Source organism: Biomphalaria glabrata, chromosome 12, assembly GCF_947242115.1.
Source record: "Biomphalaria glabrata chromosome 12, xgBioGlab47.1, whole genome shotgun sequence".
Taxonomy (NCBI): Eukaryota; Metazoa; Mollusca; class Gastropoda; family Planorbidae; genus Biomphalaria; species Biomphalaria glabrata.
Genome location: NC_074722.1, coordinates 12,839,824 through 12,865,397, shown reverse-complemented (window position 1 = coordinate 12,865,397; position 25,574 = coordinate 12,839,824). Strand labels below are relative to the sequence as shown.

Genomic DNA, 25,574 nt, shown 5'->3' with positions numbered 1-25,574 from the left:
GAACAAAAAATAGTGAAACATCTTATGACTACATTAATTGCAGTTATAGGCTAGTTCACTTTAACAAAGTAATATAGCAAATAATTGTTGTCGATAGGATTATTTTTTATTTATATCAACTCACTCCGTCTGTCTGTCTGTCTGGTAAAAAGACGTGGGAAAGAACCGAGACGCGAGTTGGTAGCCAATGTCCCAGAGATTGTGATGAATTTTTAAAAAGCTTATATCAACTCACTTTGTCTGTCTGTCTTGTAAAAAGTTAGAACTTTTATTTATTTTTTTTTACTATTTCTTATTCTCGGATCAATTTAAATTTTGCATAATTATTAATTAAACCTGACAAGACACGAATCAATTTTTAACAAAAATTAATTATATGTTGTTGATGATTTATTTTGTTTGATTTCGAAATAACGGAAATAAATATATATATATCTTATATATATATGGATTTAGTCCCATTAGAACACGTTTTTCTCCCACTTCCCATTCTCGGATCAAGTTGAAACTTTGCACAATTATTCATAGTCGATAACAATACACGAATCAATCCAAAAATTAACCAATTACTTCATCATTTAGTAATTATCGTAATAGTTTTTTTAAGCATTTGCAAAAAAAAAAAAAAGTGGAAGGGGACGACACGAAATGGAACTCGTGGATCACTCCTCTTAGGGCCGTGTGCAAACCACTCTGCTAATGAGAAGATTGCGTAGTTATATATTGTTTGTTTCAATTTAGAATGGCTACCTACAAAAGGGACTAATTCAGCTTATACCAACACTTCAGTCAAGTACAATTTATTTTCATTGTTCGAGATACCAAATAAAATAATTTATTAACAATAGTTAATTAACTAATTGGTTGATTGCTTTTGTTGTTAGGTAAAAGAAATGATTGTGCAAATTTTCAGCTTGATCAGAGATTGTGTGTCGGAGAAATAACGTCAACAAATATTTTATCTGACAGAATGAGTTGATAGAAGCTATTTAAACTCATTTCTCCTATGGCTCAGTGACAAAATCTAACTTTTGGCTTGTTGCCCAATCTGGTTGATTTTGTTTTCCCCGTTTTGTCAGCTGACATCCGGTTATTAAATGGAGAAGGTTAACCAAAGAAAAAAGTGATTATATTTTGGGATTTATTTCATGAAAGATTCAATTAGATGAATGTGTCTATTGCATGGGCGTAGCCAGGGGGGGGGTTCTTGGGGTTCAAACCCCCCCCCCGAAATGAAATCCCCCCCCCCTGCGGGGAAGGACGGAATTAAGTGAGTGATTTTTGCTTTCATTTTGTTTATTTTAGGTGAGATTTTAATACTAAATCATCACTTACCACAGCACAGCCGAGGCAGTTTTGAGTTAAAAACCCTCTACCAGGGGTTTTTAAGTTTAAATCCCCCTACCAGGGTGTTTTGAGATTTTAAAAACCCCTATCAGGGGGTTTTGAGATACGAATCCCTCTACCAGGGGTTTTGAATTTTAAACTCCCTACCAGAGGTTTTTGCAGTTAAATCCCCCTCTTCTATAAAACAAAACAAAAAAATGCAAACAACAATCCCCAAATTCCAACAGCACAGTTGAGGAAGATTTTGATTTTAAAACCCCCTCCAAAATTTACGATAACCCCATCTTCAATATAAAAAAGCAAATTACACACTCAAAATCCTATGAGCGTAGCCAAAGGGGTTTTGAGTTTAACCCTCCCTCCCCCTTCCAGTTGGGGTTTGAAGCTAAAAAGTACCTCTTCAATATAAAAAAAAAGCAAGTTACACACTATAAAATCTATGAGCGTAGCCAAAGGGGTTTTGAGTTTAAATCCCCTCCTCCAGATAGCTTTTTCTTTAAAGCTTAAAACCCCTCCAGATGGTTTTGAGTTTAAAATTCCCCTACAGAGCGTTTAGAGTTGAAAACCTCTCTCTTCAATATTATTTTAAAGCAAACTACAGTCACCAAATTTTATGATCGTAGCTAAATGGGGTTTTGAATTAAAAACAAAACAAACAAAAAACCAGAGATTTTTTAGTTTAAAACCCCCTCAACAGATGATTTGACGAAAAATTTTCCTTTTCGATATAAAATCTAAAGCGAAATACAGGCATGTAATTCCAAGAGCGTAGTCAAGAAAAGTTACAAATTTCTACCAGTAGCTTGGGCTCCATTAATTAAGTGTGAATAGTCTTCTGCCGAAATTGAAAATCATTAAATGTGTCTCAACAAAGATGTCTAAGACAGATTTTAGGAGTCAGTCATAGAGATCGGGTCTAAATCAAAGAAATCATATGCCGAACTGGGATTGGAATCCTTAGTAATGTTGTGACAGAGCGTCCCATGAGGTTTTGCGGGACATGTTTTCCGACAAAATGAATTACGCAAAATAAGAGTTGCGGAAACAGCTTGACGGAAAATGCGCCGAACGGCGCGAGAGGGTCTAAGTCAGTAAGAATAGCACATTAGGTTTTTGAAATAAAACTTTTTAATAGCAAGATAATGCACTGTAGATACCTCAGAATATGCATTTTGTTGGCTTTCAAATAGTGCTCGGCGGAAAATGCGCCGAACGGCGCGAGATGGTCTAAGTCAGTAAGAATAGCACATTAGGTTTTGAAATAAAACTTTTTAATAGTAAGATAATGCACTGTAGATACCTCAGAATATGCATTTTTTGGCTTTCAAATAGTGCTCGGCGGCGGGGCTTCGCCCCGCGCTGGGGGAGCGCTGCGAACTCCCCCAGACCTCCTTGCTAGCAAGGGCGGGGAGTCTGCAATAAACAATAAACGTCTTCCGAAAGGGTCAGAATGTAATAAAGATTAATTATGTACACACACACATATATATATATATATATATATATTTTCGCGGCGGGGGGGGGGGGGCGGAAAAAACCTTCCCCGAAAAAAAATCCTGGCTACGCCCATGGTCTATTGACATTTAGTGTCATTTAGTAACTAGGTTCAGTAAAATTAACTTGATGTGTCTATTGACATTTAGTGTCATTTAGTGACAATGTCTAGTTAAATTTACTTAATGTGTCTATTGACATTTAGTGTCATTTAGTGACAATGTCTAGTTAAATTTACTTAATGTGTCTATTGACATTTAGTGTCATTTAGTAACGTATGTCCAATCTAGTTTACTTACCACAATGCGGCATTTTGACACTCAACATTCGGACAATAGACATTGTGGACAGAACACCGACGTCCACTGTACTAAAGAGAAAACCAAAGAATCCGTTGATGGAGCAACCTGCAATAAACAAAAGGTTTTAAAGCAGGTTTGCATGTAGGTTTAGACATGGCATTTCTAAAATAATGTCGTGTCGCGATGCCTGTAAACGTTTTGTTTTGTTTTAATTTAAAGGGAGGGGGTTTTGGAGAGGGTAAATGACTGCATGTATCTTGAAGTGTAAGGAGTGTATCAGTGTGTATCAAGAGATTGTATCAGTGTGTATCAAGAGAGTGTATCAGTGTGTATAAAGAGAGTGTATCACTGTGTATAAAGAGATTCTATCAGTGTGTATCAAGAGAGTGTATCAGTGTGTATCAAGAGATTGTATCAGTGTGTATCAAGAGAGTGTATCAGTGTGTATAAAGAAAGTGTATCAGTGTGTATAAAGAGAGTGTATCAGTACGTATCAAGAGAGTGTATCATTTTGTATCAAGAGATTGTATCAGTGTGTATCAAGAGAGTGTATCAGTGTGTATCAAGAGAGTGTATCAGTGTGTATCAAGAGATTGTATCAGTGTGTATCAAGAGAGTGTATCAGTGTGTATCAAGAGATTGTATCAGTGTGTATAAAGAGAGTGTATCAGTACGTATAAAGAGAGTGTATCATTTTGTATCAAGAGATTGTATCAGTGTGTATCAAGAGAGTGTATCAGTGTGTATCAAGAGAGTGTATCAGTGTGTTTCAAGAGAGTGTATCAGTGTGTATCAAGAGAGTGTATCAGTATGTATCAAAACGGAGTAATATTGTATATCAGGAGAATATATGTAGAGGGCGTATCTAGAGCGCTATCTAAAAGTCTACAATGTGAAAGTGCAGTCTGATTCTATTATTTCTATAACATCACTCTTGTCTTGTAAAAGTTGACTAACAACTTGTTAATGTTAACAAAATGAATGATGGAAAAAAAGTTGTAATTTATCATTGAAAACAATTGAGTGTTGATCATTAGTTCTCGAAATGTTTGTACAAGATAATGTATTAGTACTTTACACAAACATTACACGTAACCTGTTTATATTTCAAACTGTCGCAACACATACTTTTTAAGGATTAGTCGTTTTTTTTTTAATCTACGGCGGAAAACGAAATCTATAAATAACTATCTCTTTGGACAGAATCTTTTTTAAAAGTATAATAAGCTATGTCTTTTTATGGACAACGGATCATTTTTCCATGCACTTAATGGCACAGCCGAATCAGTTTAAAGCTTTTCCATTGGTAGATTTATTGTGTCTGGTAGGCAACATTGATGTTCAATTTAGTGACCTTGACATTGTATTAGTCTATTCCCAATCGACGCCGTGACCTCTACCTAACGTAAGAAACTGGTTCACTTTGTTATTATTATGTTAATGAAGATGGATGGCGGTGGGTTGATCAAGAATAGATATCTCGGAAATCCAGAGAGAAGGCGTTGCTAAGTGTACTTTAATGAATGGCTCTTGCCCTAAGTGAACTCACGAGTCTTAGATTAATGTAAGTTAATGATGGCCCTGGACGTAAATATCCCCACAATGTCACTAGGGACAAAGTTGTCAAATGATTCACATTTTAAAGCAAAAAATGTAATGAACAGCGGTGCTCAATTTTTTTCTGTCCTTCAGATCCAAAATCTTGAATAAATATGAAATGTTACAGGAAATCCTGAGTGTGTATTAAGTTTCAAGAAAACATTTAAGTAAACTTTTTATTTAGTTTCCAAGAAAACTGTTCGTAAACATTTTAAGATTCCAGGTAAACATTCAGTAAACATTTGTTTCTAAGCAAATTTCAGTAAACATATGCGTGTAGTTGTGTGGGGTGTGTGGATGACAGGCCCAAACAGCTTGGCTACGTCTTGACCATCTAACAAGGGGGCTCTAGTTCGATTCCCAACCCGAGTAGAGTTGTGTTTGCTAAGCGCCTAAGGGCAGATACCCCCATAGCCATTGATCCACAAAGGAGATGGACCATAGGGAACTGACAATGCTATATGCATAAAATATTTTATATATTATCTGTGGCATTTTACGTCTCGATATATCATCTATTGAATTATATTCCTTTTCCAGCGTCCTGTGTGACTGGGAAGACAACACAAAGGAATGGACGGGCCTTCTGCCATCTGTCCAAGGCAAAAGACAGGAATGGAGAAGGACGGTGGATAGATCTTGTGTGGTGCCCCAGACTAAGGTATAGGTGAAGGTTACGGAACAAAAGTTTTTCAGCTGAGTTTTAAGATGGCGAACTTCAGGATTCTTGAAGGGCCACCACCTAGCTACAGTAAAGGCTCTCATATCTCTATATCTCTGTGTTAAAATTCCGATTGGCATCTTGACAATGGTCATTAACAATGTTAGACCTGTTTTCATTCCTACCTGACCTTCCCAAGGTTTTCCTTGACCTACTGTAATTACTATTTCAAATATTTTAGACAACCTGTCGCAGAGTACATTCCCTTTAACTCAGAACCTTTTTACTTCATTAAAATGTCAAAGCGTTTAAGGTACATTGATCCCAGATGTCAGGGCTATTGATATGAATCTCCCAGTTGTATACACAGGAGAATGGGAGATTGCTTTGTTGGATAAAATTATTAATTAAGATGAAGAGTTTTTTTTAAGTAATTAATGTAAGGTTCCTTCCCCTGGACATCTCAATGACAGGCTGAACGTAGCTTTATTGCATATCCATTTATCCGAATGTATAAAAGATCTGATTAAAAAAAAAGATGTGCAATGCTTACATAAATTTTATTAAAATAACAGGAAGTTAATCTGCAGCTGGACAGACACAAAGACAAATGTATATATGAAGGTCAAAAACCTGGCCCATGGTTCATGAATTGTGGGAAATAAAAAACAACGCCATTCTAAATCAAACAATGTATAGCATATTTCAAAGGTGAAACTTGCAAACATGGTGGCCATTGCCTTGGCTATCCTGTTGTTTATGTCTTTATCCAGTAGAGTGTTGTTGGACATGGGCGTAGCCAGGGGGGGTTCTTGGGGTTCAAACCCCCCCCCCCGAAATGAAATCCCCCCCCGGGGGGGGGACGGAATTAAGTGACTGATTTTTGCTTTCATTTTGTTTATTTTAGGTGAGATTTTAATACTAAATCATCACTTACCACAGCACAGCCGAGGGGGGTTTGAGTTAAAAACCCTCTAAAATTGGGGCTTTGAGTTTAAAACCCCCTACAGGGGGTTTTGAATTTTAAACCCCCTACCAGAGGTTTTTGCAGTTAAATCCCCCTCTTCTATAAAACAAAACAAAAAAAATGCAAACAACAATCCCCAAATTCCAACAGCACAGTTAAGGAAGATTTTGATTTTAAAACCCCCTCCAAAATTTACGATAAAACCTCTCTTCAATATAAAAAAAGCAAATACACACTCAAAATTCTATGACCGTAGCCAAAGGGGTTTTCAGTTTAACCCTCCCCCCCCCCCCCAGTTGGGGTTTGAAGCTAAAAAGTACCTCTTCAATATAAAAAAAAAGCAAATTACACACTATAAAATCTATGAGCTTAGTCAAAGGGGTTTTGAGTTTAAATCCCCCTCCTCCAGATGGCTTCTACTTTAAAGTTTAAAACCCCTCCAGATGGTTTTGAATTTAAAATTCCCCTACAGAGCGTTTAGAGTTGAAAACCTCTCTCTTCAATATTATTTTAAAGCAAACTACAGTCACCAAATTCTATGATCGTAGCTAAATGGGGTTTTGAATTTAAAAAAAACAAAAAAAATTCAAGAGATTTTTTAGTTTATAACCCCTCAACAGATGATTTGACGAAAAAAAATTCCTTTTCGATATAACATCTAAAGCGAAATACAGGCATGTAATTCCAAGAGCGTAGTCAAGAAAGGTTACAAATTTCTACCAGTGGCTTGGGCTCCATTAATAAAGTGTGAATAGTCATCTGCTGAAATTGAAACCACTAAATGTGGCTCAACAAAGATGACTAAGACAGATTTTAGGAGTTAGTTATAGAGGTCGGGTCTAAATCAAAGAAATCATATGCCGAACTGGGAGTCGAATCCTTAGTAAGGTTGTGACAGAGCGTCGCATGAGGTTTTGCGGGACATGTTCTCCGACAAAATGAATTACGCATAATAAGAGTTACGGAAACAGCTTGACGGAAAATGCGCCGAACGGCGCGTGAGGGTCTAAGTCAGTAAGAATAGCACATTAGGTTTTTGAAATAAAACTTTTTAATAGCAAGATAATGCACTGTAGATACCTCAGAATATGCCATTTGCTGGCTGTCAATACCAGAAATAGTGCTCGGCTTCGCCCCGCGCAGCTCTCCCCCAGACCCTCTTGCTAGCAAGGGCGGGGAGTCTACAAGTTTTCCACTAATTCCACGAAGAACCTATTCTAGGGCACAATAAACGTCTTCCGAAAGGGTCAGAATGTAATAAAGATTAATAATGTACACACACACACATATTTTTTTTCCGAGGGGGGGGGGGACGGGGCTGGCACAAGTATCTTAGTCTTGCTTTGACTGATGTTTAAGCCGAACTTCTGGCAAGCAGCAGATAGTTTGTCAACCAGGGACTGTAGCTGAATAGCAGAATCAGCCACAATAGCTGCATCATCAGCATACAGGAGTTCCCTGACGAGTAGCTTCCTAACCTTGGTTTTTGCCCGCAGCCTTGATACATTAAATAGTTTTCCAGAGGATCTTGTATGGAGAAACACACCTTAAGGGGACTAATTCAACTTATACCCCTACATCTGTCAAGTAGAATTTCTTTCCCTTGTTCGATATCAAACAAAATAATTAATTACCAATAGTTAATTAACTAATTGGCTTTTTTTTCTAATTCTTGTTTTGTCAGGTACAAGAAATAATTATGCAAAATGTTCAGCTTCATCCGAGATTGTTTGTGTTTGTTTGACCAGACGGACACACAGACTAAGTTGAGATGAGGTTTGTGTGAGAGATGACGTGTACACACGTTTGACCAGACGGACACACAGACTAAGTTGAGATGAGGTTTGTGTGAGAGATGACGTGTACACACGTTTGACCAGACGGACACACAGACTAAGTTGAGATGAGGTTTGTGTGAGAGATGACGTGTACACACGTTTGACCAGACGGACACACAGACTAAGTTGAGATGAGGTTTGGAAATTTAAAGAATAGGAATCGTCCACTGTCGCCGCGATACGAAACAAAAAATCTAAAACTACTTGGTATTGCTGTAATACAACTGCTCAACAAAAGACGCTAACCTGTCAAATCGCTTATAGCTTATCGCTTACAGTTAGTCCTATTTGATTTATTGCGTCATAGATGCTGGCTAAGTGTCACTGCTAAAAATAAACACAATAAACAAACCCCACAATTTACGCGCCAAATCTAATATTGTCTCAAACAGCTGGTGTGGCTATCCAGAAGCAAGCGTTGCCTTATATAACGGTATTACCCCCCCCCCCCTCTCCCCACCTCCACACGCAACCTACTTTCACCCCCCCCCCCCCCCGACACGCGCTATTATATCGAGAAGCCAATGTAATGGAAATTCAAATTTCCCTAGATTCCACTTTGAAAGTAGAAATGAGACCTAACCTTGAGAATTGATTCACTGACCAACAAATGACACGAACGTCTAAGACAATGGCTTTCCCCTTTCTTTCCCAAGGGCTGTCTAAAACCAAGGGACATAAATATTTCTTGGTCGTAAAAAAAAAATCTGTCCTTTTTCTTTCTAATTAAAGGTCAAGGGAGATAGCTCGCGAACGCTTCTTTGTTGCTTTTTTTTTTCAGACAATACTACTTGACGTAGCAATTTTGGACTTTGGGGTTCTTCCCCCATAAAACTCTGAAAAAAAATAAAAACAAAAATAAAGCTTTTGTCGTGGTATCCAATTGATTGTCTGAACCAGAACTCGAGAAGCAGACGATCTCTCCTTCAACTTTTCACACTAGAGTTGGGTTGTTGTTTTTTTGTGAGTGTATGGAGGGGAGGGTGGTATTTTTCTATTGTTGTATGGCATGGGACCAATTGAGCCCTAAAATAATGTTTGCTTTAGAAACACTTTCTGCTAAAAAGAATTAGCGGCTGTAGGTTTTGATGGTGTATGTTTTGTTTCTGCAGGTTTTGATGGTGCATATTTTATTGATGGTGTATATTTTGTTTCTGCAGGTTTTGATGGTGCATATTTTATTGATGGTGTATATTTTGTTTCTGCAGGTTTTGATGGTGCATATTTTATTGATGGTGTATATTTTGTTTCTGCAGGTTTTGATGGTGCATATTTTATTGATGGTGTATATTTTGTTTCTGCAGGTTTTGATGGTGCATATTTTATTGATGGTGTATATTTTGTTTCTGTAGGTTTTGATGGTGCATATTTTATTGATGGTGTATATTTTGTTTCTGTAGGTTTTGATGGTGCATATTTTATTGATGGTGTATATTTTGTTTCTGCAGGTTTTGATGGTATATGTTTTGCTTAAAAAAAACTAACCCTATATATGGGAAAACAACTGTACACTTGTAGCAATATTTAACAAAACCATATGATCTATTTCCCTAAATCATTATCGAACTAAAAATGAATTACCAATAATTAACTAACTGGTTACGGGGCAAAATTCCAGAAAAGGTTTTGACCTAGATTCGAGTAAAGGTTTCCACAATAAAAACAAGCAAAACATAAAAATACTTTTTTAAAAAACCAACAACAAAGCTTATCAAAGGGAAAGAGATCCACACTTACAACTATATTTCTAAAAATGTAGAAGTTATTTCCCTTTTTCTACCAAAAATAATAAATTACCAATAATTAATTAAACTAACTGCTAAATTTTTTAATTGATTCATGCTTTGTTAGGTACAATAAATAATTGATGTGAAATGTGTGACAGAGGCTTGAACTTGGCTTAACTACCTATCAAGAGGGGAGGCGGAGTTCGAGGCTCGACACCCGATTCAAGCGGAATTGTGTTTTAACTGAGCGCCTAAAGGCAGCACGGGAAAATGTCGTGATGATGAAAGTATATTTAGTGTAGAGAGAGCGTTCGAAATTTTAACTTCAATTTCAGTGAGAGCTTTTCATCCATGGCGGAAAGAACTAAAAATAGTTGTGTTTTTTTTGGTGTATCCGGTATGCAGAATAAAGTAAAACATTGATAAGCTGTGATATTTTAAAAGGTATGGGACATTCCACTTGTTATCACAGCAGAAGACAATGTTCACCGTTTTGCAGATCATATATTTTTTTGTAAAGTTTGTAACATACTATTTCTATTTAGCCTTTTTGGCATTGATTAGTTTCTCCAGAACATTCCCAATAAATGCAATTTGCATTTCATTAATGTACTCATCCGCCTATCCTTAGATAAAAGGAGTCGTTAATTTGTTCCTCCGCCTCTCCATAGAACAACAAAAAAGAGTATAGTGTCTCCCTCCCTCCACATTTCCGAAGCACCAGAAGGAGACAGAAATTTGACGGCCTGGCTTTGACGGGCAGCAGAAATAGAAATGTCAATGAATGTCATTGTGGTCCTTTGCGGTACAATAGATGGCAGCTTTGTTACAAAACAGACGCTTAAGAGGTTTCACGTGAATAGGAGAATCCCCGGAAATAGCCTAATTCTCGTTAGGATGGAAACATTAAATAGTTGATAGGTTTGATCAAGCTGAATATTTCTCAATAAAAAACTTGTCAAATAAAAAAAATGTACACAATTTTTTTTTAACTCTCCGTTTCTCTCTTCATCTCTCTCTCTCTCTCTCTCTGTCTCTCTCTTCCTCTCTATCTCTTTCTCTCTTTCTCCTCTTTTTCTTTTTACTTTTTTTCTTCTCTCACTGACCGAGCCAATAAAAACAAAAATCGCTCACGCTTTTCTCTTTCTTTCTTTTTCTTCTTTTTTTTTCTTTCATTTTTTTTTGTTCTCTCTCTCCTTCTATCTCTCGTATCTTATGGTTGTCTCTAATTCTCTTAAATTATTTTCTATCCTTCTCTCTTTCTCTTTCTTTCTCTCTCTCTCTCTTTCACTATCTCTCTCTTTATCTCTTTTTTTGATTTAGTCTCCAATTTCATCATTTTTTATAAAACTTCTTTTCCTTTTTCTCCCTCTGTCTCTCTCTATTTCTCTCTCTCTGTCTCTTATTTTATTTTGTCTCACGTTTTATCATTTATGCTACAACATCTGTGTCTTTTTTTCTCTCTTTCTCTTTCAATCTTTTCTCTTATCTCTCTATATCTCCTTATCTCCATTTTTCTTTATTTTTATTTTTCTCTCTCTCTCTCTCTCTCTTTATCCGTCATTATTTTTTCTCATTTCTACTACAACTCCTCTCGCTTTCTTTCCCTCTTGCTCTCTCATTCTTCTAATTCTTCTCTTTCTGTCTCACCCTTCTAATTCTTCCCCTTTATCTCTCATTCTTCTAATTTTTTCTCTTTATCTCTCATTCTTCTAATTCTTCTCTTTTATCTCTCATTCTTCTAATTCTTCTCTTTATCTCTCATTCTTCTAATTCTTCTCTTTTATCTCTCATCCTTCTAATTCTTCTCTTTTATCTCTCATCCTTCTAATTCTTCCCTTTATCTCTAATTCTTCTAATTCTTCTCGTTATCTCTCATCCTTCTAATTCTTCTCTTTTATCTCTCATCCTTCTAATTCTTCCCTTTATCTCTAATTCTTCTAATTCTTCCCTTTATCTCTCATCCTTCTAATTCTTCTCTTTATCTCTAATTCTTCTAATTCTTTTCTGTATCTCTAATTCTTCTAATTCTTCCCTTTATCTCTCATCCTTCTAATTCTTCTCTTTATCTCTCATTCTTCTAATTCTTCTCTTTATCTCTAATTCCTCTAATTTTTCTCTTTCTGTCTCACCCTTCTAATTCTTCCCCTTTATCTATAATTCTTCTAATTCTTCCTCTTTATCTCTCATTCTTCTAATTCTTCTATTTATCTCTAATTCTTGTAATTTTTCTCTTTTATCTCTCATTCTTCTAATTCTTCCCTTTATCTCTAATTCTTCTAATTCTTTTCTGTATCTCTCATTCTTTTAATTCCTCCTTTATCTCTCATCCTTCTAATTCTTCTCTTTATCTCTCATTCTTCTAATTCTTTTCTGTATCTCTCATCCTTCTAATTCTTCCCTTTTGCCTCTCATTCTTCTAATTATTTTCTGTATCACTCATCCTTCTAATTCTTCTCTTTATCTCTCATCCATCTAATTTCCTCTTGCTCTCTTTGCCTTTCTGTACCTGTATGTCTTGAATGAAATATATCATTCTATAGAATGTCAATAAGTTATTTTAGCTACAAACACGTGAACATAAAAGTATTAATTTTCTATTTCATTATTCATTCACTTGGGAGAGAAAACAGCGAGATAGTCTTTGAATCTTTGTCTTACATTCAAATGGATGACCCAGTTTTCTTCTTTAGATCGTGATCTCTATAATTACTAAACAGGTCAAGCACTCAGATTGGAAGAATGTTTGTTTACATTGGAAACAACGAACTGAAAATCTGTTGTGATTTTCTGCTGGTAGCTAGTCAAAGCATTTCAATTAACGTAGCTGTCCGAGACAATTCATATAGAAGGCCTCAACGCTGACCAGCAATGTCACAACAAGTGGGCTGTTCAGACCAATAGCTTGTTGCCACGTCGTCCAGAGTAGTGACGTGGCGAAGAGCCATTGGTCTCTACTTTCCACGGGTTGTGACGTTGCAGGTCAGTGTTGAGTTGTCACGTCGTCTCATTTTAAATTATGTTAATTTTAAATTGTGATGGTAGAGTTAGCAGACACTGTATCCTCACGTAGACCATAACCAAGTCATGAACTGCTCAAATTGAAGATTCAAAATACTTGATAATGGACCTCATTCATCAATCGTAGAGAAGCAACATTACAACTTAAGACCAAATTTTTATCAACAATGGTTATCACGTGGCAGATTTTTTTCTTTGTTTTATCAATGGTTATCATGTGATAGTTGGTTTTGCTGAATAAGAGCCAAAATTAGTTAATCTTTGAATCGGAATAATGAATTCACTTGTAATTAGATTTTTTTATACTCCAAATGAGACGTATAAATTAAACCAAACATCATTCTCCCCTCGATCGTATCCGCACAGATTGCTTTAAATTCCCTTTGAGACGACGCATAATTTCTGTTTGTTGATTCTACTACCATTGAGACTGGTGTCAGTCTAGGTACACTGTTTACTGTTAAGAAAGTGCAAGGTTAAATCCCCCGGGCTAGCCAATAGACTTGTAGAAGCAGCATCCGTGCTTTTCATTATAAGATAGCTTTTAGTACAAAGTTATTTACAAAGCTTCTATTCACTCACTCCGCCTGTCAGTCTGTCTGTCTAGAACAAATCTTGTACTGGTTTTTTTTTCTCAAGCTTTTCATTCTCGGATCAAGTTAACATTGTGCACAGTTACTCCTTGTCTTTAACGAAACATCAATCTATTAAAATAAAATGTGACCAATTATTTTATTTGGTTTGTAATTATTAATTTTGTTTAATGCAGAAAAGGGGAATTAAACCCTGCAGTATTGAGAGATATGGCAGTGATTATTCCCTTTGATAAGTTTATTTTTTAAAAAGCTCTTTTTTATATTTTGCTTTTTTTATATTTGTTTTGAGAGATATATAAAGAGAGAGAGCGAGTTATGTTCTCTAGTTCCTTGTCTTCCTTGTGTTCCTTTTCTTTCTTAAGTTTCTTTTGTTTCTTGTGTTCCTTTTGTTTCTTGTGTTCCTTTTGTTTCTTGTGTTCCTTGTCTTTCTTTTCTTTTTTCTGTTCCTTGTCTTCCTTTTCTTTTTTCTGTTCCTTGTCTTCCTTTTCTTTTTTCTGTTCCTTGTCTTCCTTTTCTTTTTGTGTTCCTTGTCTTACTTGTGTTCCTTGTCTTTCTTTTCCTCCTTGTCTTACTTGTGTTCCTTTTCTTTCATTTGTTCCTTATTGTGTTCCTTGTCTTTCTTGTGTTTCTTGTCTTAATTGTGTTCCTTTTCTTCCTTTTCTTTCTTGTGTTCCTTGTCTTCCTTTTCTTTCTTGTGTTCCTTGTCTTCCTTTTCTTTCTTGTGTTCCTTGTCTTCCTATTCTTTCTTTTGTTCCTTGTCTTCCCATTCTTTCTTTTGTTCCTTGTCTTCCTTTTCTTTCTTGTGTTCCTTGTCTTCCTTTTCTTTTTTGTGTTCCTTGTCTTCCTTTTCTTTCTTGTGTTCCTTGTCTTCCTTTTCTTTTTTGTGTTCCTTGTGTTCCTTTTCTTTCTTGTGTTCCTTGTCTTCCTTTTCTTTCTTGTGTTCCTTGTCTTCCTTTTCTTTTTTGTGTTCCTTGTCTTCCTTTTCTTTCTTGTGTTCCTTGTCTTCCTTTTCTTTCTTGTGTTCCTTGTGTTTCTTGTCTTACTTGTGTTCCTTGTCTTCCTTTTCTTTCTTGTGTTCCTTGTGTTCCTTGTCTTCCTTGTGTTCCTTGTCTTCCTTGTGTTCCTTGTCTTCCTTGTGTTCCTTGTGTCCCTTGTGTTCATTGTCTTCCTTTTCTTCCTTGTGTTCCTTTTTTTTGTGTTCCTTGTGTTTCTTGTCTTACTTTTCTTTCTTGTCTTACTTGTGTTCCTTTTCTTTCTTGTGTTCCCTACTTCCTTGATCTGATTATGAGGTCGATTGCGACTTCGAGTGTGTTTAATAACACGTGTCAGAGATATTCATCTGACATGACAACGACACGAAAGCGACATGCTAAATGTGACATCTCCATGGCAACCAGATCTTCAATTTATCTTTTTTTTTTTCGCTTTTGTTTTAATTAAAAGCTGATGTTTTTCTTGCATATCCCCCTTCGAGCTAATTGTAACATGCTATCATTATTGTGAAAAAATAATGAGGCCATATTAGCTGTATTCAAAGTTTATCTGTTTTTATTATCAAAGTTTTATTTTTTTGAAGTCAGATAAATTCTAATATAAAATAATTTTATGTTGCTATTGGCAACACGTACGTTTTCTTCGTTGCTAACAGTTTGACGTAATATGTATTCAGATCGAGGTCAGTTGTTCACATGATCAAGATTGGACACTGAGTTAGTACAAAAACTAAACTTGGTTATGTGGTCAGCGTTTATTGTTAGAGACTGCGTTTGCATATGTTTTGGAAACAAGAATGAATGATGAAGTAGAGTGATTAGATCTACGCCCACTTTAAAATCAATGAATACATTTAAATGAGTTCACATGCTGAGAAAGAAGCAGTGAAACAGAAGAGAGAAGCTTGCCTTTGATTGTTTGACATGCCTGGGATTGGGAGGTAATTACATCCTGGCCCAAACCTCCAGTACGACGGACGGGGATAGCAACGTGTTCGAACCCGGGACATCGAGACAATATTCCAGAGCGCTTGCCACGACCATTAGAGATTGAGACAAGCGGAATGTTGTTGTTGATATTATTATGATAATGCTGTTAATGTTGTTGTGACCTTGTTGTTGATGTTAGAGTTGTTGTTGATGATGATGTTGCTTATGTTGGTGTTAATGTTGTTGTTGTTCTTCTTGTTGTTGTTAGTGTTGTTGTTGATGTTAATATTGATATTTTTTGTTGATGATGTTGATAATGTTGTTGCAGATGCTATTATTATTGTTGTTGGTTACGTTGCTGTTGTTTTTTTGATGATGTTGTATTTCCTGTTGTTGTGCATGTCATCTATGATTTTTCATTGATGTGGCTGATGCTATTTATGTTATTAATGTTGTTGCAAAAGGGCTTTTTTGTTGATGTTTATGTTGCTGATAATAATCTTTCTGTTGATGTCGTTTCCCCTACAGATGTTGTTGTTGATTTTGTTTATCTTTTCGTTGATGCCTTTTTGCGATGTAGCCCATAATTTTGTCTGATCATTAAAGCTTCTCTTACTTCCACGCATTCCGAGTGCTAAGCCTCCTTACTACACCAACACTAACATACACACACATACAAATACTCATCTTTATTAAGCAAGGACACTTGTTTGTTTATGAAACGACCTCACCCAGGACTAACCTCATTAGCAAACGAAGTCCAAGGAAATCCTACGATAGTGTTTATATTTAATGTACCATAAAATGTTGGTCTTTTTTTTTTATTGTCAATTTTCTCACTAAAATTGTATTTTGATATAACGTAATTTGTGCAAACACATTTTTAAAATGTTTCATTGGCTAGTTTTTATTATTATCCTAATTAACTTCTTTTAATTGAGAAACTGGGGGTGTGGTGGCTCAGTTGTAAACCGCTAGACTTCAGACCGAGGGTCTGGTGTTCGATCTGGGAGAAGACTGGGATTTTGAGTTTTGGGAGTTTTAGGAAGCCTTTGAGTCTACTCAGCTCTAATGGGTACGTGACATTAGTTGGGGAAAAGTAAAGGTGGTTGCTCGTTGTGCTGGCCACTCTTGTTAACCGTCGACCACAGAAACAGATGACCTTTACATCGTCTGCCCAAAAGATTGCAAGTCTAACCAGCTCAAATGGATACCTGACATTGGTCGCTGTGCTGGCCACAAAGCAACCATCGTCCATAGAAACAGAAGACCTTTACATCATCTGCCCTATAGATTGCGATTTCAAAATGGGCTTCTTTCAAGGACTTTTTTGTTAACGAATCAAGTCTTAAAGCTGCGAGGCACATAAAGTAATTGCAATTAAATTCTTACATGTATACTATAGTTCAATAATAGTCATTGTGTTCGGTACAAATTATTCAAATGAAAATAGCAGGAATAATTCGAACACATAAACACTTTGACTTAGCTTGACCCTTAGCTTCCTGTTACCTTATCTCTATTCCTTTCTTCTGGCTTCGGAGGCCTCTTTTTCAAAACTACCCATCTAGAATGAAGCTAGAGAGAAAGACAGAGAGAGAGAAAGAAAGATGAGATGAGATACGTAGACGATTGCAAAAAGTGGAGGTTTCACTTAATATTGATATAGCGCTGTTACAATTTGATTGTATAGATATCTTCCGTTGAGGTGATGGATCTTAATATTCTGATTTACACAACACACTTCGTCAGGAAATGCGATTAGTTTTAAAAATTCAACAAAATAGAATTATGTCTGTGGAATACAAGTTTCAAAACAAATACGATAGACTCTGTAAGATGAACTGACAAACTGAATGAAATAAACAATGGAAGCTGACTTTGTCTTTGTTCAGACCACCATTTCACGGGAAGAGTTGTGACAAACTGGGGATTTTCTGAGATACTCCATTAGCTATTTGAAAACGAGGCGCCAACTTCAAAACGTTGATAGAGTAATTCTAGTAGTTAAAAAACTTTTATCAATTCACTCTGTTTGTCTGTCTGTCTATCACAAAGTTTATACACTTTATTTCTCCAAAAACCATTGTTGGATCAAGTTGAAATTTTGCACAATTATTTCTTTTACCTGACGTAACAAAAATCAATAAAAAATAAAAGTTGAACCAATCAGTCAATTAACTATTGGTAATTAATTATTTTGTTTGTTATCTCGAACAAGGGAAAGAAATATTACTTGACTGATAAGGTCATATAAATAGAAAGAAAAGTTTGAAACTAACAATAGATAACTATAAAACCATCTATTTTCATAAGCATTCTCATGGCATAGTGGTTAGTGTATTGGCTCGAGGAAACTCGAATTCAGGTCGTTCACTAATTTACAAAGCTTACATCAACTCACTCTGTCTGTTTGTCTGTGTGTCTGTCTGGTTAAAAGTGTGTACACGTTATTTCTCCCACAACCATTCTCAGATCAGGTTAAAACTTCACACAGTTGCATAGGTAAGACATGAATCAATAAAAAGTTAACCAATTAGACAATTATTTTCTAGTAATTAATTATTTTGTTTGATACCGACAAGGGAAACAAATTCTTCTGTATTCACAGATATGGTTAAATTTGTTGGTTAGTTTGTTTGTTAGTTAGTTCCCTTAAACAATGGTGAACGCGATTTCCCATTCTTGTATTCCCCGATTAAGTTGAAACTTTAAACAATTATTTATTGTACATAACAAAACAAGCATCAATAAACAAAAGTATCCAATGAATCAATTAATTGTTTAATTATTTTGTCTAATATCAAATAAGGAAAAAAAAACTTATTGATAGCTTAAGTTCAAAGGTCAGAGTTCTTCCACTATAGATAAGCATTGCTTTTGTTTTTCAAACGATTTGTCTTTATTTTGCTTGTGTTATAATTGCATTGAAAACCAGATACCCCCAGTTTTCCCCCTCCACACCTGTCAAATGGTCCGGATAAGTGATAGGATCATAGCACACATATTCATCATTGTTAGTCTAGAGCAGTGATTCCCAAAGTGGTCTATATAGACCCCCAGGGGTCTACGAAGACCTCCAAGGGGTCTACGAAAGTAAAAAACTAAATTGGGGGTCCATGAGATGCCCACGGGGGTCTACGATAATAGATTTCATTTAAGCACATTTAATGTTCACATTCCACTAATGTAATTATTGCATACACTAATATATGATTTGTACCTTCATAAATCCTTTAAATATTTATCCTGCTATTCAAATGAAAAATTGTTGTAATCAATTTCAATACTTATTTAAATATCTTAATTTTGTCTACATGTAACTAATATTTAGAACAACAAAAAAAAAAAGAAAGGTAGACAGTACGGCATTAATTATTTAAAAATAAAAATGGGATTGATTCCTTCCTTGTCGAACAAGCCTAAGTGACTTTTTATGACGATATTAACCAGATTCGCTGGAAGATCATTTGAGACAATGCTACCCTGACAAAAATAAAGATTTTAAAAACTTTCGAACACTCAAAGTTCAAAATAGACACGCAAAATCATAGTTCGACATCATATAGAGAAAATGGTGGTTTGTGAGAGTATTACAAGATTTCTTTTCTTATAGCAAAATACGGAAAAATGCAAAGGTCAAACATTGATTCTACCAGCCGTTTTGCACAAACCTACATCTGTTATTATTAAAAGAATTTCTTTTTAAGCAACAATACAGTTCAAGGTCGCTTCGGTGGCATGAGTTATAAAATTAAAAGCTTCTTATGTAAATCTTTACAAGATACATAAATACAGTTTGGTCTGACAAGGTGTAGCGCTGTGTGCTACAAACTGTCTAATGGTCACCATCTCATCTCATCTATGCCTGTAGTCCCTTCTGGACATAGGTTACCAACCAGCTTCCTCCAGGCATCTCGGTTCTGGGCGAGTCTCTCCAACTGTCGCCACGTCTTGCCCATCTGCTTCCAGATCGCAGAGACCTGGTGAACCACCATCACCACCATGAAAAAAATTCAGCAATCCATCAATACCTGCCTGATGAAAATTCTTATGATCCGCTGGCCAGACAAGATTTTGAATGAGGAACTGTGGCAAAGAACAAAGCAGCAGCCCACTGAAGTAGATATCCTTCAGAGACGCTGGAGATGGATAGTTCACACCCTTCGCAAGCCTGCATCTAACATAACAAGGCGAGCCCTAACCTGGAACCCCCCAAGAAAAGAGAAAGAGGGGACGGCCCTGAAATACATGGCGCTAATGGTCACCGTCTCCTTTATATTTCCTTAGGGTTGACCCACGAGACCTTTCCCATGTTTGGGTATAGTAGCAAGGCAGCAGAGGTTTGAATTCAGTTTTCCTTCTGCTAGGTGGGTAGGAAGCCAAGGTTAATGAGCCCTTCCTGCTTGAAGTTTACTGGTTTAGGCTCCAGTTACTCGCCTTTGACCCATCTCCTGTTAATGAAAACAGTTCAGCAGATTCAACATTTGAGCCACACGTGAAAGATCAAGAAATACACGAGAAACTGCTCTATGCGACACTTTTTACAATGATACTTAAGGCATATTAATTAATTAATTAATATTTAATGTTGGAAAGACTACTTCATAGAACGACAAATTCGTATAATAAATTGTGTAGTTTTAAATTACTTTTTCACTCCTCAACTCACTACAGTTAGAAATTTGTTTAAAAAATGTTAATGAATTTGCAAAAATGTGCAAGTTGAGCAGGGGGTCTACCGAAAACCAGAAAACATGGCAAGGGGTCTACGAGACAAAAAAGTTTGGGAACCACTGGTCTAGAGATCTGTTACAAATTTAAATACATGACTGATCCAAACTACGATTAATATAAGCTTTGTTTAAAGAAAACAAAAAACAAGTTTTTTTTCTGTTTTTCTTGTTTAAAAAAACTCCATTGTAAGCATAGCTCAAGGCTAAGATCAGCCCCCTGTGTTTGCTGCGGCTTGTGAAAGTCGATAAAAAACCTCTTCACATAATGGCAGCATGACCACCTGTTCGTGCACTGAACCCATTTTCCATTGTCAAGGCCGGCCTCTTCAGTGATGTAGTTGGTCTGAAATTCGGTTCTTTTAAATACACTAGTAATTGAACTATTTACTTTTTTTTTTAAAAGTCTAAGTCTCTATGTCGTGTGTAACAAGAAAATGTGTCTGATAAAGTTCGTGCGAACGAGGAATATAATTGTTTCGTGAGACAAGAAATCATCAATTTTGTTTTACTGATTCTTTTATTTTTATTTTTTTTTTGAGTTTTCAAAAATCGTTTTTTTTTTTGTTTTTTTTTCTCTTTGAATGTTTCTTTTTAATGTTGTTCACGTATCTCTTTTTTATCATGTTTTTTTTCTCGTTTAGATGAATCTTTAATTGTCAATGTTTGCAGCAAAACATTATTTTGTTAAACTGATTACAAAAGCAAAAGTAAGCAAATATAATTAAAATTGTATTGTGTTAGAGTTTGATTTTTTAAACTGCCAGTCTGTTGATTCAATTACTTTATATGAAAATTATATTAAAATCTTCGTAACATTTGTTACTGCTGGAAGGAGGATGCAAACACCCAGAATTCAGTCTGAATGCCAAAACAACCACATTTCTGTTATTCATTCAAACAAACAAAATGATTGTGTCACTTAATGAATTGTTTTACTTGCAGCAGACGACGGAAAAAAAAAACCTGCTCTCCTTTTAATGAGCAATTTGTAGTTCGGTTAAAAGCTTGCGCAGAAATCAAGTAGTTTCTTCGAGACGAGAAAATGGGAAGTCGATAAGTTCAGTGATTTCTCTTTCTTGTAAACAGCAGACGAGTTTTAGTTTAATTGTATCACTACATTCGTGTTAGGCTTTGAAAGAAATGGTATTTGAACAAGTTTTTTTTTTCCTTAGGAGTTCAACTAGTTGGATTGTCCTAGTTTCTTAGGAAGATTTTTTTTTCATTACTGCGAAAAGCTGCCCCTGTCCTTTGTTTTATTCAAAGATTATCTTAATGGTACAAAGCCGCTAGGATCATTAACAAGACAAGGGCTGCTTTAATGAGAAACATGGTCATTACCAAGACACAAGGAGGTTTGCTGAGAAAAAAAAGGTCACAACAAGACACAAGGTAGTTTGCTGAAAACCAGGGTCATTACCAAGACACGGTGTGGTTTGTCGAAAAAAAAAGGTCTTAAGAAGACACAGGGTAGTTTGTCGAAAAAAAAGGTCTTAAGAAGACACAAGTTGGTTTGTCAAAAAAGGTCTTAACAAGACATAGGGTGGTTTATCGAAAATAAGGGTCATTACCAAGAAAGCCAACATCAATCAAAGACACGGGTCGTTGACTACTTTCTAAGAAAGAGGCAATTTCGTTTTACTTTTTATTATTCTGCATGATTCAAATGTGTTGATTCTCCTGGCCTATTTAGCCATTTGTCCGATTTATTTAAAGTTTTAAACTAATGCCTACTGTGCGTGCAAGAATCAACTACAAACTGGCCACTGTCTCATTAGTTCAACCTACTGGTGTAGCACCAAACTGTCTCATTAGTTCATTATGTGTCGTTGACTTGTAGCACCAAACATATATGTGCTGTTGACTTGTAGCACCAAACATATATGTGCTGTTGACTTGTAGCACCAAACATATATGTGTCGTTGACTTGTAGCACCAAACATATATGTGTTGTTGACTTGTAGCACCAAACATATATGTGTCGTTGACTTGTAGCACCAAACATATATGTGCTGTTGACTTGTAGCACCAAACATATATGTGCTGTTGACTTGTAGCACCAAACATATATGTGCTGTTGACTTGTAGCACCAAACATATATGTGCTGTTGACTTGTAGCACCAAACATATATGTGCTGTTGACTTGTAGCACCAAACATATATGTGTCGTTGACTTGTAGCACCAAACATATATGTGCTGTTGACTTGTAGCACCAAACATATATGTGCTGTTGACTTGTAGCACCAAACATATATGTGCTGTTGACTTGTAGCACCAAACATATATGTGCTGTTGACTTGTAGCACCAAACATATATGTGTCGTTGACTTGTAGCACCAAACATATATGTGTTGTTGACTTGTAGCACCAAACATATATGTGTTGTTGACTTGTAGCACCAAACATATATGTGTCGTTGACTTGTAGCACCAAACATATATGTGTTGTTGACTTGTAGCACCAAACATATATGTGCTGTTGACTTGTAGCACCAAACATATATGTGCTGTTGACTTGTAGCACCAAACATATATGTGCTGTTGACTTGTAGCACCAAACATATATGTGTTGTTGACTTGTAGCACCAAACATATATGTGCTGTTGACTTGTAGCACCAAACATATATGTGCTGTTGACTTGTAGCACCAAACATATATGTGTTGTTGACTTGTAGCACCAAACTGCTGGCGGACAACGAAAGTTTTAAACTAATGCCTACTGTGCGTGCAAGAATCGACTACAAACTGGCCACTGTCTCATTAGTTCAACCTACTGATGTAGCACCAAACTGTCTCATTAGTTCATTATGTAACGTTGACTTGTAGCACCAAACATATATGTGCTGTTGACTTGTAGCACCAAACATATATGTGCTGTTGACTTGTAGCACCAAACATATATGTGCTGTTGACTTGTAGCACCAAACATATATGTGCTGTTGACTTGTAGCACCAAACATATATGTGTCGTTGACTTGTAGCACCAAACATATATGTGCTGTTGACTTGTAGCACCAAACATATATGTGCTGTTGACTTGTAGCACCAAACATATATGTGCTGTTGACTTGTAGCACCAAACATATATGTGCTGTTGACTTGTAGCACCAAACATATATGTGTCGTTGACTTGTAGCACCAAACATATATGTGTTGTTGACTTGTAGCACCAAACATATATGTGCTGTTGACTTGTAGCACCAAACATATATGTGCTGTTGACTTGTAGCACCAAACATATATGTGCTGTTGACTTGTAGCACCAAACATATATGTGCTTTTGACTTGTAGCACCAAACTGCAGGGGAAAACGAAACCGTTGTAGGCAAAATAAATCTGAAGTAATAAACTTGAAGCCCTTGGATACGTTCCTTGTGACCAATACTGACTTTATTTATGATATACACAAAATTAAGTTAATTTGAGATCAACAAAATGTAGCAGACTTTAGTAATAATATTTTTTTATAAAATCTAACTCACTACACTAACACAGCCTTTCAGTCTCACGTTCTGAGGTCGTCTCTCCTAAGACCAAATGACGACAATGCCACCTTATGTTGCATCAGTCACAACCTCTTAACCTGTTCTTACCGCCACCATAGAAACGCACAAACACACAATAAAAATAGATAGCTTCAAACTCAATTTCGATTTAGTTTGAGCTCAGTTTTTTAAGTCTGTTATGTTTTATATAGGCATTAAGCTTACATTATGTTTGTTTACCTTGTTATATACTTGTAGCTATTTGTATTCTAATTGAGCCACTTACCAACTTGTCCAAAGAGCCACCTGTGAGACAAGGTGGACACAAAGGTCAGGGGGTAGCAGAGCACGACGGCCAAGAGGTCAGACGAGGCTAACGCTATGATGTAGTAATCTGTGTTGGTCAGCTGGTGGTTGTGCCTTAGTCCAGCTCTGCGCTTGACCAGTGTCCACAGAACGGTCACGTTTAAGAACAATCCAGAGATAACTGTATAAGAGAAGATGGTGAGACCCACATTATTCTAAGACCAAATTTTTTTTTAAGTCTAAGACAAAAAAATATTATACACCCTTCGTCTGGGTGGCTGGGTAGCAAACACTGCATGGCTAATTATGAAAAGGGCTCGAGTTCGAATCTCTACTCCACCAGACGTTGTGTTTGCCTAAAGACAGCACGCAAACCTTCTCCCAGATACTCCCCCCCCCCCAAAAAAAAAATAGGTCAAGAGAAAAAATAAACACTAGCGCTCTGAGAATGCTTTAAGCTGTATTATTAGCACACAAAAAATCAACTACCCAGTGTCGGGTAATGACCTCTTGGCAATGACCTCTTGTGAAGTGTGAGTTCTCGAATCTAATAAATATCCCTTACATAAGATCCATAACACAATCTCAAGGACAATACTTGCAACAAAGACCTTTACCAATCGTCAAGAAATGAGACGCTTATCATTTATCACAACATTGACGCTTACCAATCATCACAACAAAGACGCTCACCAATCATCACAATATAGACGCTTACCAATCATCACAATAGTAATTCCAATGATCAGGTCCCAGGAGTAGCTCATAGACGAGACGAATGGGTCATGGTTACTCAATGTCACGTTGGTTAGAGCGATGGCGGCCGTCGCACCGGACGGATAGCTCAAGTTCAAGGACGCCATGGCTAGCTTTTTTTCTTTAAATAAAAGTAGACAAATAGAAATGGTCCCACAAGAAGTAAGTTAGTAGCGCCTCCTTGGCGTACTTAAATCGGGAAAACCCTCACAGCGACCTACATCTCTGAATGTAGATTCAAACTCTCCATAACAAAAAAAAGCAATAATCATTAATAGATTAGTTCACTTGCGACGATTTCCCGCCTACTCAGCTGCGAGATCTGACGTGAGTCGCCGCCATCTGGAACAAATTCCATCGTCTGCTACACTCTCAAGTTGAGGAAGGGGCATTAATCCTATTACACTGGCGCGTTGAAGTTCAGTAACTCTGTAAAGAAACAATTTTACAAAACACTAATAAAAATATGTATAATTATTGGTCTGGAGTAAAGTGACAAAAACATGGCATTGTTAAAGTTTCAAGATGTCATTAAAGATGGAGGTTTAAGGAAATAGGGTCTTGCAAGAGTCTATGGTTGATGTATCAAAACAGATTGAAAAAATGGCAAAAGGTCTTGAAAGAGTCTTTAGTTGATGAAACAAAAGAGTTCTCTTCATATATTTTGATTCCATAAATATTGGAATGAACAAAAAAAAATAAGATCAATTCTAAAATTTATCACTTATTTTCCCGCTTATGTTAGTCCTACATGAAATATCATACTCTTATCATCACGTGGTTTACCAGTTAAGGATAACCATTGGACAGAATAGGTT

At 36.3% G+C, this 25,574-nt stretch overlaps 1 protein-coding gene across 1 annotated transcript in view; it reads right to left on the bottom strand.

Annotated features, from left to right (window-relative positions):
* The window catches only part of LOC106063629 (pineal opsin-like), a 110,036-nt gene that overhangs the window by 22,460 nt on the left and 62,002 nt on the right, over positions 1–25,574 (bottom strand). The window contains exons 2-4 of the mRNA XM_056006641.1: positions 24,719–25,185; positions 23,981–24,181; positions 3,141–3,248 (exon numbers count right to left, since the gene is read on the bottom strand). Coding sequence (XP_055862616.1) covers positions 3,141–3,248; positions 23,981–24,181; positions 24,719–24,863 — 454 coding nt within the window. The 5' untranslated portion in view covers positions 24,864–25,185. The remainder of the gene's footprint in view (positions 1–3,140; positions 3,249–23,980; positions 24,182–24,718; positions 25,186–25,574) is intronic.